This window comes from Poecilia reticulata, linkage group LG15, assembly GCF_000633615.1.
Source record: "Poecilia reticulata strain Guanapo linkage group LG15, Guppy_female_1.0+MT, whole genome shotgun sequence".
NCBI lineage: Eukaryota > Metazoa > Chordata > Actinopteri > Cyprinodontiformes > Poeciliidae > Poecilia > Poecilia reticulata.
The window spans coordinates 8,735,929-8,749,325 of NC_024345.1; the positions used below are offsets into that span (position 1 = coordinate 8,735,929).

Genomic DNA, 13,397 nt, shown 5'->3' on the forward strand with positions numbered 1-13,397 from the left:
ATTCAACAGAAACTCACAATATCCCAGGACATACCAAGCTCCACAGTTCCTCACAGAGCCCGAACAAGCTCCACAGTTTTTCACAAAAATCTTCTGTTTAGGACCGCAGAAAACCGTTATGAACGTTAGCACACCGTAGCGAGCACAACAAAGCTGCTTCTACCGGTCTAACGGTTTTCACCCCATTCTCTAACGAGCTGGCACACACAGCTCCCTCTGGTGGCCACTGCGAAACAACACCTCACCACTCGGCTACAATTGCTACAAGTTTGATCAGTTTTTCAGTTTACAGAACTGTGTTATGTTTTTTCATTTTAATTAATTCTACTACGTACAGAATAGATTTATCAAAAGTAGGTCTATCAAAAGTGGTCAAAAAATAATTAGCAATTTATCAGCAATATAAATTTCTGATAATTTGCCAGCAACCAGTGCATGACCTGCTAGCTTAGGCTAGATACACGCAGAGGAAAAGTCTGTCTTTTTGTGCTCTGACTATCTTAACACAAAAGATTTTATACAGTTGAAAAAAAAATTGTAAGATAATTGTCAATATGAGTTTAGACTCACTCTTTCAACAAATTCTCCAGACTGAATATCAGCTGTCGGAACAGACACAAAAACTCAAAGATGGTATGACATCCTAGCTAACTAGCTTGTTTGGTTTAAGCTGGCAGCTACACACGAACTTTTATTTGCAAGTTATTTTTGTTAGCTGCTAATTATAACTTTTTCACCCCAGTAAAAGTGGAAATTATCCGATGCAATGAGAAGATTAAGAGTGAAACTGACAAATATAAGCAGATCACAGAGGAACTTGATAAAAAGGTAAGGGGCTAACATTTTATTGGGCTAATTAACTGTTGCTTTTTTCCACCTTCTCCATACAGCATTTTAGGGATTTAATTTGTTGGATTATATTTAATTTATATATGTCAGTGTTAAAAATTATGTTGGAATGTGTTTTTTTATTATTATTATGTGATACTGTTTTTTTTTTTTTTTTAGAATAGCCTTTTCTGATTTAGTTTGAATTCTTCTCGTAAATAGGTTTTATTTTTTGGATTTTGCATCACGAAGGTACGATATAATATTAAGTAATATTTTTTTAACATAACTAATTTTTTCTTAGATTTTTTGGTAAAATACAAAGAGAAAATGAAACGATGTTTAAACATACACAGCATCTGTTGGATCTGTTTAAATCTGTCTCAGCAATGGTATTTACACAGGAGATAAAGAGCTGCATATTGGCATTCTGATGAGCTGATTTGCCTTTTGATTTAAAACCGTCAATATCCGCCATTTGTTTAATCAGCAATCGATTGCATGTGCTGCTCTCAAATCAATGGCTAATTTCCACTGGATAACATTAGTAAAACCTCTCAGCACGTGTGAGGTATGATGCTATAGGGAGACACTTTGACCCTGCAGAAATATGTCTAACCTGTAAAGTTTAAAGAAGATATTATCTGTGTTTGTGGGTTGAATTAGTCCATGAGGCTGAATGCACAGACATAGCATCATCAGCATACAGCATCGTTTTGAAAAAGAAAACCCAACAGGGATGCATTTACTTTCTCCTGGAGATGGAATATGGAAAGTGTTTACATCTTTCAAATATACATGCTGTGTTTACCCTAGTGTGTTTACAGCTCTCGCGGTGCGACGCCTGACAGGTTTTGAAAGCTGTAATTATACTGTTTAGAAAACTTTGGTGCCGACTTTGCTCCCTGAAAATGATCTGTGTGCTTTTCTATTATCACATAGGAGCCAAATAAACTGAATATTAACTTCTTTTATAAGTCAGCTTTTGTTTTTTTCGTTTAGGGATGCAACAATGTGCTTGATGCTTTCTAAAAGTGCTTGTAGCTCTTGAACTTTTCCACATTTTCTCACTTAGTTATATTTTATTGGCATTTTATACTTTATTGGCATTTTATTTTCAATTCGGTTTTGTTCTCCGAGTGACGTCATGTTGTATAATTTATTTTACATTGCTTTCAGAATTCCTAGTTGTACTTTCTGAACCATCTGAAAGAAGGTTTATTGCAGTTTATTGTTGCATGTTTGGCCAAGGTAGTCAACTTATTGTTTTTGTCGGGTTTAGTTTCTTTATTATTTATTTTCCATTGGCTATTCTACTTCTAATTGCGCTGACTGAACAAATTAAAGTTGTTTTTATATGTTTGACCAACATTGTGACTCTGTTAGTGTTTTTAAGTGTGCTGAACTGATGCAGTTGTCAAATAAATTTCTAATTCAGGGCATGTATGTGTTTTAAAAAAATGTAGGTGGATTAAGTTGTTTTCCTGTATCGGATCGGTATAGACCAACACAACCTTAGATATTGGTATCGGAAATGGAAAAAGGCGATCTGTGCATTCCTCGTTTTTAGCAAATACAAATAATTTTGGTAATTCTACGTGACCTTTAAGGATAAAAGTTTGGTATGGCTTAACTTCAGACAGAAAGCCAAACAATGTGTGTGTCTTTTTATTCCCTGTGTAAGGTTCTGGTTTCAGCTGTATGTAATATAAGGTCGTGGCAGCTGTCCACGCCATCTCCCTGTGAGATGATGAACATATCTGTCATATCTTTAATTCCTTTCAACATGTCTCAGATTCTGTACCCTGACTTTTCAATTATCTATTTGCTCTCCAGGCTGAGCAGTTGTCCACCATGACTCTGCAGTGTGATATGATGAGGAAATGCAAAGACCAGGCATTGAAGAAAATTGAGGAGCAGCTTTGTCAGCAGAGTCACCTCATGGATCGTCTGGTGGGTTGAAGCCTGAATAAACATTGCCCATCTCTTTGGTTTCATATCATGTGATCATGTAGCGTGTGTAGTGTGTTTCCAGGCAGCAGTAAATGTTGCTAGTTCAAAAGCGTGTACATTTTTTAAACGTCAAATGGCAAAATTATCAGTCGTTTTTGGCGTACAAAATTAAACAACCAACTATGATTACATACATCTCCAATCAGTCTTCTTGTCACAGTTCATGCCATTTCATACAAACTTGCACTGTTTTATTGTTGCTGCACAAAGACTCAACAGTGAAATTGGTAACAAAATGTCATTGCTGGCCACCGGAGCGCACAGAGGACATAAAAAACCTATAGTACAATATAGATAAAATATGTTCATTTGTTTAGTGTCATTTGGGAAAATTTTATCTAAGAGCCTTAGATAACAGCATGCTAGCTCACCATGCTGAACTAGCATGGTCTGCTTTTGAGTTAAAGTAGCTGTATTTTCATGCTGCAATTTTCTACAAAATGCATATGAATGTAGAAACCCGGTCAACAAATGAGAAGTAATAGTTTTTTTTCCAAATACATATATGTATTTATATTGAGAAGATTAGATTAGAATATAATTTCTGTGGTATGATGAGCTCTGAATGGAAATGGGGTCAAAGACGAGTTTTGCTTGTTTGTCTTTGTGTTTGTTGGGAGAACGTCACATGGTTGTTTTTCTGCTAGGCCAGGATCAAGAAGGAATCTAAAGAAGAAGAGCAGCAGTTCCTCCAGGAGATCACCAAATTCAATACTGACTTCAGCCTGGCAGGGAACATCGCAGCCGTGCTGGAGAGCCAGACTCGCGCTGAGATCCTGGCCCTTCACATGGAGGTGGAAGCTTTACTCAAAGGTAATAAAAACTGCTTTGTTCCTATTCAAGGCATTTATTTTATAAGTAATTTCGTTATAACTTCCAGTGCTTTTCATTATGTTTTCTGTCTCTCTCTGGTATCAGAGATGAATGAGATGAAAAGCAGGAACAGCCACATGAGCTCCACACTGGAGGAACGGAGGCGGCTGCTGCTAGAACTGCAGGAGCTGGAGAACATCCAGAGAGGTCAACTCAACCCCAGTTAGCTGCTAGCTAACATTTTAGCTAGCAGCTAAATGTTCAGGTCACTTAGCTACACTGAATAGTGGAGTCTTCATGTGAGAACTGTAAGCGCCATTATTATGCCATTATAATTACATGAAACATTAAGCAACAACAACAATATTGTGATTCATCATCTAGAAAAGTTGATTATCGTGACAGGCCTACTTAGATGGTTAAAACTAGAAGAAAGTGAAGCCACAGGGATAGTTAACTCAGAAGTTGAATTTAAAAGCAGACCACACTTTCCAGATTTTGTATTTGATTCCAATATCATGCCTGAAAGTTTGTTTTTGTAGCAATATGTTACAAAGTTCAATGGGCAAAAATACTCAGTTAATTCTTTATAGGTTGACATTTATTAACATTAGAATATTTTTGTATACTTTAAAAACACAAAATAGTTTTTTGAGAAAATATCTTGGCACACAGATAATATAAGTCAATAATTTCTTAATTTTAATGAAAAGCTTGAGCTCCTTTGGTGGATTATTTCACTTCTAACATAGAAAAAATGGAAAAATATATTATAAGTGAAAATATTCTGCCAGTGGAACCAGTATTTTTCCACATAAATTTTAAGAAATCATTTGCTTAATACAGGCTCCTTTTTCTTCCTGAAAGTTACTTGTAAGTTAGTTTTGTCTTATTTCCATATTAAAAGACAACTAAAAATACTTGGTAAGATCTTGTGTTTTTGTAGTGTAAGCACTAATCACTCAAAAGGCCTTACAGCAGGGGTGTCCAAAGTCGGTCCTCGAGGCCCGGCGTCCTGCATGTTTTAGTTCTCTCCCTGGTTTGACACACCTGGATAAAATGATGGCTCGTTAGAAGGCCTAAGAGGAACATTGACATGATGAAAAGGTTGTTACTACCACCAGGGAGAGAACTAAAACGTGCAGGACGCTGGCCCTCGAGGACCGACTTTGGACACCCCTGCCTTACAGTGTCTTTAGCCAACTCTACACCTTTTGTATTTATTCTGTGAGGAAAAAGATTCAAAACTTGATGCATTTCTTCCGACAGCAGACCTGGATCGGCAGACGAAGGAGGCCCGAGCACAGACTGACTCTCTGGGGTCAGAGGTCGAGTTCGTCAGTCAGAAGCACCTCACCGACAGCACCTGTCTGAGGTGAGCGCTTGATCCAAGAAAAGGAAGGAAAACTCCTCTTTCCCTTTAGCAGCTTAGGAAGGCTAGTTAGCTAAAGATTCAATGTTTTTTTTAATTTTTTTTAGGTTTTGTTGGTTATAGTGGCCTTTATTTGAAAGTAGTTCATCAGGAAAGAGGGAAATCAGAGGCGGGATACATGCTGCAAATGTCAGCAGGCCGGGAATTGAACATGCAACTACCGCCACGAGGACTAAGGCCTCAATACGTGGGTCGTGCTTTGCCCCTGCTCCACCACAGTACCCCATTCAATGTGGCTTGAAGGCTGCAATAATCCAAACAAAAGGAACCATGCCTCAGACAGAAAAGCTGTTATTAAAAAAACAGAAGATTTGAATCAGAAGGTGCTGAATGAAGCAGTCCTGTATTTGTGACTTTCCTGGCCGGTGTTCCGCTCTGGAAGTGTAAATAACAGCATTAGAGGTATTTGGCTTAATTAAGGCTTTGATCCGCGTCGGCGTGTGTTTCAATCAGTCGACAAGCGGAGGGAAGACAGATGGGAATTCCATGTGATTGATGCCGGGAGGTTATTAAAGGAAAAGGGAGTGGCAAAGAAATACGGCTTGGTTTTAGTGGAATAGCACGTCATCTGTTGGCTGGACGAAAATCTAACTCCAGGCTGTCAGCTTCTTTCCAAAAGTTCTTATATTTTATGCACTACTAAAGAATCAGTGAAGTTTTGTTGCACTAAAGTAAAATGTTCTTGTTCTTTCCTTGTAACTGTGTTTTTTTACATCGTTTTACAACTAGGTCTGTAAGCGTTAACGTGACAACACATGAGATTGATCTGAAAAGTTTGATGCGTAAATATTACATAACACAGATGAATCAAACTACTATTTTGAGCTAAAATAGGGTTGCCTATTTCACAGCGGTTTGTTACAGGAGCAACAAACAATAATGAAAGGTAAAGACTTTCTGCAATAGCAGACGGCAACAAAAGTTGAATATTTTCAATTTTCTTGCATTGCGTTGCTAGCCTGCGTTGTGCACGTCCATATGTATGAGATCGAAGTTTCACATGTACAAATTACGTTGGCAAGGTGAGGATGAGGAGTGATTGTCGCACAATTTCCATAAGTAATGAACGAAGACGGACATTTCTAAATGAACCTTTGGAACAAAATAACTTCCTTTAAATCTTCCTGAATATAAAAACATGGAAAGCTGAGAATCTTTAGAAATATTTGGATTGAGGCAATAAAACATTGTTTTGAAAATGTGCATACAATGGTGGTTTTTGGCATCAGAAAAGGGCGGGGCACCCAAGAACTAGAAAATAAATTGTATCTCATCTGTTTGCTCCTACTTGTATGTATGTGTAGTGGAATAAATTTTCTTTAGACTACAGTATCTGCTTTTTATGGAAGCCTGTTTCCACCACTATGGTATAAAAAAATTAATTATCTCATTTCGAGATAGTATCTCGAAATATTGAGATACTATCAAGACCCAGGATAAAGAGGACCTCCCCTCGATCTGTGTTTCCCCATCATCAGATTCGGTTCCTCCTGCGTCTCCTTGTGGCTCTGCACCGCCCAGTGCACATGTGTTTTGGTGAAGTTGTCACACTTTTTTCACGTTTTTGCAAATGCCCTCTCATCAGACACACACACTGTAGCCACCTTCTAGGTTCCAAAACCAAACACTTCCAACAAAGACTGAGGGTGGTAACAGATGGTTTGATTCTTGCACACACTTCCAACTTGATTTTTTGAAAAAAAGAAAAATGCTTTATTTCTTGTTAAAATATCGACAAAATAATTACTAAAAATCTCTCACAACTTAATTGAAAACTAAAGTTAACTTAATCTGACATTTCAAGTTCAAAAAGTGGCCAAAAAAATCATTTTACAAAAATCTCCCATCATCACACCAGACATTTGCCCAAAGCAATAAACCTCCATCAAACACCCGGTTTATATCCATCCATCCATCTGTCCATTTTCTTACACCATTGTCCCTAGAGTGGTGTCGGGAGGGTGCTTTTGCCTATTTCCAACGAGACATTTCAGACGAGAGGCGAGGTACACCTTGTACAGGTCGCCAGTCCATTGCAGATTATTTTTATGTGTGTATGTATGTATATATAAACTTTTCTACCAATTAATTTTTCTTTGGACAGTTAGAATGCACTGGACGGTGCGGAGCCGCGAGGAGACGCAAGAGGAACCGTGTCTGATGGGGCAATGCGGATTGAGAGGGGATGCCCTGAAATTTTGAGATACCATCTCATTATTTTGAGATTTATTTATTTATTTTTTTTACCAGAGTGGCGGAAACAGGGTTCCATAGCTTTCTGCTAAAAAAAGAAAAAAAAAGAAAATGGTTGTCTTTTCATTGGTTAGAGTGCAGCAGGAGGAGGGGCTTATCCAGGGCACCATTCCTCCAAGAAACACAACTACATGCATATTTACATTTCAAGAATTTATTTGCATTTTGAAATGCAGAGCAGTATTTAAGTGTGACTCATTAATTTAAAGGTTAATGAGGCTTCCATGTATCCTTTTCCGTTGCTACACTTAAATACTGAATTTCCAGTTTTTGTTTTAACTTGTATACTTTTTTAATTGGAACAGGAGTGTAAAGTGTACCAAATTGTCTAAAAATCACTACAAATTAAAATCAAACAAATCTCTCGGGGGTCTCCTGGAGGAGTTGGGCCCTAAGCAGCTGCTTAGCTCACACATGCATGGTCCCAGCTGTGGCTGTAGGGTACAAGAAGCTCTAGAATGGTCAGAAAGCCTAAACATTCAGCCAGGGCAGCAGTGGAAGGATTTAGTTCAAAGCAGTGTGGTCTAGTCAAAGTACTATCCTAACTCCATTTGAGGATCTGTAGTAAGACTGGAAAATCCCTTGTGTCTAAATGTTGTCCTCTTTCTTCCAGCTGTTCCATTTGCTTTATTATTTTTATTTGTTTTGTCTTTCCTTGATGTTTTTTCTCACATCTTGACTTTTGCTTCCTCTGCCTCATTTTATTCCTCTTTCTCATCTTCCTTTCTTCCATCCTCTGTACCTTATTTTGTCACTTCTTTTATTCCTTCCCCATTTAATTTTAATTTTCTTCCTCTCTTCCTTCCGTACCATCTCATTTTTCTGTCTTTCCTTCCTTTTTTATTCCCTTGTGTCCTTTCTTTCTTTTCCTGTTGATTTCCCCTCTTCTTTCCCTTTTTGTGACCTTTTATTTGTCCTTTATTTCATTTCCACTTTGAGACTTCCATACCTTTCATTCACCCTTTTCTTTCTCTGTGCCTTGCTTCTTTTCATTCTTTGTTTCTTGCTTGCTTCTTTTCTTCCTTGTATCCTTTTCCGTTTCTACACTTTCACTCTCCCTTCTGTCCTATTCTTTTCTTTGTTTGTTTTCCCTTCCTTGTGTCCTTCCTTCTTCCCTCCCTTGTCGCATCTATCCTCTCCTTGTTCCTTGTGTTCTTCCTTGTAGTTTCTAGTTTTCTACATCCCAATCTAGAAATATCTGTGATGAACCTGATCATGAACCAATATCATTCTTTGTGAGAAAGAATGATAGAAACGATTCTCCACACAAAGGTTCAGGTTCAGTTTTTACGGCTGCACACAATAACTCCTAAGCGGAGATAAAAGTGTGTTTTTCCTCAGATCAGTTGGTCTCTAGAGAAACATTGGACTCCTGGATGCTTCTCGCCGGTATGAGAGGGATCCACACTCGCGAGACGAACACCGGCCACCTCTTTCTGCTTTTATTGGAAGTTAATAAAACAATAAAGCAGCCACGCTTAGATTGCGTTTCTCGCCTTGTGAGAACCTACAACGCTGTTTAAAACTTTATACGTCTCACTGGAAGTTAGAAATCCAATTCTTTTTCAACGCGAGAGTGGCTCCTCTGTAATGTTTCATCAAAACACACAGGAGTGTTTTTGATGCTGGTTTAATCACGTTAGTACTTCTAGTGGAGCCTTCTTGCTCTTTAACAGTATTATTTGAGTAATGAAACTCTGATGAAGCTCAGGTGGTCAAACTGATTCCATCCCGTTCTGCACGCCAAACACTTTTTAAACGACTGTAGCACTCATTCAGATTGATGCGTTCAATTTCCTCCAGTTGATGAGCAAAGGGTTATATATGTGTTTTAAAGAGATGGGGCTTTGACTGAAGGCAGGATTGATGGTCTTGCTTCAGGAAGCATGATCGCTAGGATGAGTGCGAGGAAGCTCCACCCCCTTCCCAAAGGAACGTCCTCGAGACTTCCTGAGGACTTCCTTGTCCAAGGGGGGACAATGATGCGTTTAATGAGGCTGATGGATGGAGAGGACATGCTACACAGATGCAGGCTTTACTGCAGCGCCACCAGCAGGCTGATGATAAACCCAAAGAGACCAGAGAGAGGAAAACTTTGTGGTTTAAAACCTCCAGAGTCCAGAGAAACAAATAGAATCACTGAAGACTTTCACAGTTCGTTCAGTGTTCATGAACCTGAACATTGTCTTCATTTTGGGGCATCTAATTACTTAAGCTCTTATTTTTAAGAGTGTCAACTGTGTAACTAAAACTAGGTTAAAATATTTTTTGATTTATTTAGCCTCGTAGCATAATTGCCTCAATCACCTTACACATTACATAATCCATATTTTTGCCCATATTTCATTCATGTACATTTCTTGTTAAAATATGACTCAGGTAATTATGCTACAAAGCTAACGATTTATAGTTGACCGAAAGCCTATTGTAGTTTTTCACATTTTTTGTGCCTGGAGGGCTGGGGTCCTGCAACTTTTTCATGTGTCTCTTCTTCAACAAACCTGAGTCAAATAATGAGGTCATTGGCAGGAGTCTGGAGAGCTTGACTGCACTTAGGAGGTGATTCAGTTATTTGATTGAAGTGTCAGTGACCAGGGAGACATCTAATAGTTGCAGGACACCAGCCCTCAAGGACCAGGCAATCCTGGGCAATCCCCTCCCGGGCCCGGATGGGTGTCCATGGGGGCCTGGGTCTGGGGATGCCAGGGAGGGAGGAATTGTTTCAAGTTGCTTTAATATCTGATTATAGCCGGAGAAAGTGTGCCCTCGCCTGTCCAGAAAGGTGTATGTAATGTTAAAGTTACTGTCCCTCAATGGAATGTATAGTAGTCAGTCCCAGTGACAGTTTGACTCATGGTTTAGCCAATGTACTTCCTGGGTAAAAATTAAACAAGAAACGCAGCTCAAACCGCGCCGCACCCCACCTCCTCAACAGTTTCCAGCAGCGCAGGTGATACACCGCCCCCCCGCCCGACACTGACTTGTTCCGCTAGTGGTTAGATGCCTTGCTCGAGGGCACATGAACATATAGGAGGGGAAAGAAGCTGCACCTGAACTCACAACCTTTCAAAAGCCAGATCAATACATCTAAAAGAGCTCAAATAACACACCTGATGTGTAACCTAAGCTAAATTTTTAGAGAAAATATTGAGTTGAGACTTTTTGTGCTGTGGCCAGCAGTGGAAACTGTATACAGCATCCCAATCCAATATTGATATCAGAAATAGTCCAATATCAGCCAAAAATGAGTATTGCATTATATTGGCCTACATCTAAAATATCTGAGATAAGTATGCAAATTAAAGCACTCCATCCGAGCATTTAGTCTGCCCCGGCATTTAGTTCTACCCGTCATGTCTATCCACCAGCACTAGCACTCTGCATTCAGACCTATTAAATAATAATATATGGCTCAGCTGTTTTCATAGCTATTGTTGTTGACTATTCTCTAAATAGCATCACTTGATTAAGCCTTTGCTACCATTCAACACTACAAAATAAGTAATAAAAGCATGTTTGATTCATCCTGATATTGTATGGGATCAATATTGGTATCGGTTGATACTGAAGGCTGCAATATCGGTATCATATCCGAAGTGGAAAAAGTTTTATCGGGATGCCTCTGTTGGTAAGAGACCAAGAAAAGTGATAACTAGCACTGGAACCTATACGAAGTGAAGCAACAAACAAATTAATGTATAAAAAACATGAATGGTTTTAAACTCGACATGCAGATACAGAAGCTCCATTTAAGGGTCTTCTCTTTTTGTTTTTTAATCAGCCTGAGGAAGGAGCTGGAGCTGCAGAAAGATGAAGACCTTGAACAACTGCGGCGGTCCCTGACCTCCGAGGTGCAGCTCCTCCAGGAAGTTAGTAGACGTGTCATGACCAGGGTTTTACTTAGACCAATAAGAGTGGTTTGGTACAACAATCATCCATGTACGAAGGATGAAACATCATGAGTCAGGTATCCAAATGGCAGGTCAGGGAGGCAGAAGATCCTTTGGTATTTATATTGAGTATTACAGAAAAAGGTTCAGAACAATGAAGCATCATTCTGGGAGAGCCATATAGAGTCCAAGTACATATTCATTTTTGCTTTTTTTTTATTTACAGAAACTGAAGAGCAGCCAGGAAAGAGAGCAGCATTAGGATTGGCCCACCGATTCAGGATGTTTACATTTACCATCAGCATTACTGGTTATGTTGCAATAATACTTAGTTATACTTTATTTAATGATATATTATCTAACTCTCCTATAATTCCTAGTTTTTGACAGCATTGTCAGTCGTTATTTGTTAACATTTATCAACATAATTCTGTACATGAAGTTTGTTTATAATAAGTTGCTGACTGTTGAGAAGAAAATTACAAATGACAATATAATGATAATTTTAATATATTTGTTTATTTTTTTGTATGTTTTATGTCTAAAGCATTTTCAGGTGCAGAGTTGTAAAAAATGTCCTAAAAATTAACATTTTCAGGTAAACGTCACAATTTCAAAATGGCAAACTGTAGTAAGGAGGATAAGAAAAACAATTAGTTTACACTGCCCTCACATGTACAAAGAGTGGTACTGTAGTAATATGTGTCGAGTCAAACACTGGAGAGCTGCTGCCATGTCCCTGTAAGGTTTTTTTATTACCTGGACTCCTGTGTTTTTATCACATTGGACTTTTTGTATTTATTTTTAAAACCATAGCCACAAATGAGTCTGGGATGAGTTCTGTACACAACATTTTGGTTCAACTGTGACTTAAAAATAGGAAAGTCACTCAGTAATGGAGTTGTTGAATGATAAAGTTAAGGACATTCAAACGTGTATGGTATTTTTACTACAAAAAAATGTATTAATGAAGTTATTGTAATAATGTTGGTATTTAAGCTCAGACTAGCTTTTAGATGTTCAAGTTTACTTTTAGTGCAGAATTTCAGTCGCATGCGTACCTATCCTGTAGGCTCAGATAAGAACATACACCCTCACTAATAGTTGGTTAAATGTAATTTCTGTAATTTTTCTGTCTGAACATTTGAACTCTGTTCCTATCTAGTTGATGAGAGAGTTGAGTTTTTGGTGCTTCCTGGGTTGTCCTTTAACTTCTTGAATAATTTTCATTCATTGGATGTTGAAGTTTGGGTACCGTAATAAACCATATTTGAAAGCTGGGGCTGTGCCAGAAAACCAGATTATTTACATGAACTTTATCATTTCAGCTAGAATTAGTGATCAAACACCCAGTCAGAATCTGAGCCTGGAAGCTTGTCTGCCACCGACAAAAGTTAAAATAGATCTTTGAGAGCTTCTATTTAACTTTTTAAAGGAACATTTATCCAAATACCAGTGGATGTCCATGTATACAGGTCCTTCTCAAAAAATTTACATATTGTGATAAAGTTCATTATTTTCCATAATGTAATGATAAAAATTCAACTCATATTTTAGATTTATTGCACACCAACTGAAATATTTCAGGTCTTTTATTATTTTAATACTGATGATTTTGGCATACAGCTCATGAAAACCCAAAATTCCTATCTCAAAAAAATGTGCATATTTGATCCGACCAATAAAAGAAAAGTGTTTTTATACCAAAAAAGTCAACCTTCAAATAATTATGTTCAGTTATTCACTCGGTACTTGGTCGGGAATCCTTCTGCAGAAATGACTGCTTCAATGCGGCCTGGCATGGAGGCAATCAGCCAGTGGCACTGCTGAGGTGTTATGGAGGCCCAGGATGCTTCCATAGCAGCCTTAAGCTCATCCAGAGTTTTGGGTTTTGTGTGTCTGAACTTTCTCTTCACAACATCCCACAGATTCTCTATGGGGTTCAGGTCAGGAGAGTTGGCAGGCCAATTGAGCACAGTAATACCATGGTAGGTAAACCATTTACCAGTGGTTTTGGCATTGTGAGCAGGTCCCAGGTCGTGCTGAAAAATTTTATCTTCATCTCCTTAAAGCTTTTCAGCAGATGGACGCATGAAGTGCTCCAAAATCTCCTGATAGCTGCTGCATTGACCTGCCCTTGATAAAACACAGTGGACCAACACCAGCTG

The 13,397-nt window shown here is 38.4% G+C and overlaps 1 protein-coding gene across 1 annotated transcript; it reads left to right on the forward strand.

Annotated features, from left to right (window-relative positions):
- The first annotated feature begins 310 nt into the window (after positions 1-310).
- LOC103476611 (coiled-coil domain-containing protein 172) lies at positions 311-12,509 on the forward strand. Its single transcript, XM_008429083.2, has 8 exons — positions 311-633; positions 743-828; positions 2,665-2,781; positions 3,489-3,654; positions 3,760-3,861; positions 4,927-5,029; positions 11,121-11,208; positions 11,456-12,509. Exons 1-8 carry the CDS (start codon positions 555-557, stop codon positions 11,489-11,491), a joined length of 777 nt encoding a protein of 258 aa, XP_008427305.1. The 5' UTR covers positions 311-554; the 3' UTR covers positions 11,492-12,509.
- The last annotated feature ends 888 nt before the right edge of the window (positions 12,510-13,397 follow it).

Bases quoted from the DNA above. Each gene is read 5' to 3' on its own strand.
- LOC103476611 (XM_008429083.2), top strand. From the start codon at position 555: ATGAGTTTAGACTCACTCTTTCAACAAATTCTCCAGACTGAATATCAG. The intron at 2,782-3,488 runs GTGGGTTGAAGC...TTTTTCTGCTAG, and splicing joins GTCACCTCATGGATCGTCTG to GCCAGGATCAAGAAGGAATC. The intron at 3,655-3,759 runs GTAATAAAAACT...CTCTGGTATCAG, and splicing joins GGTGGAAGCTTTACTCAAAG to AGATGAATGAGATGAAAAGC.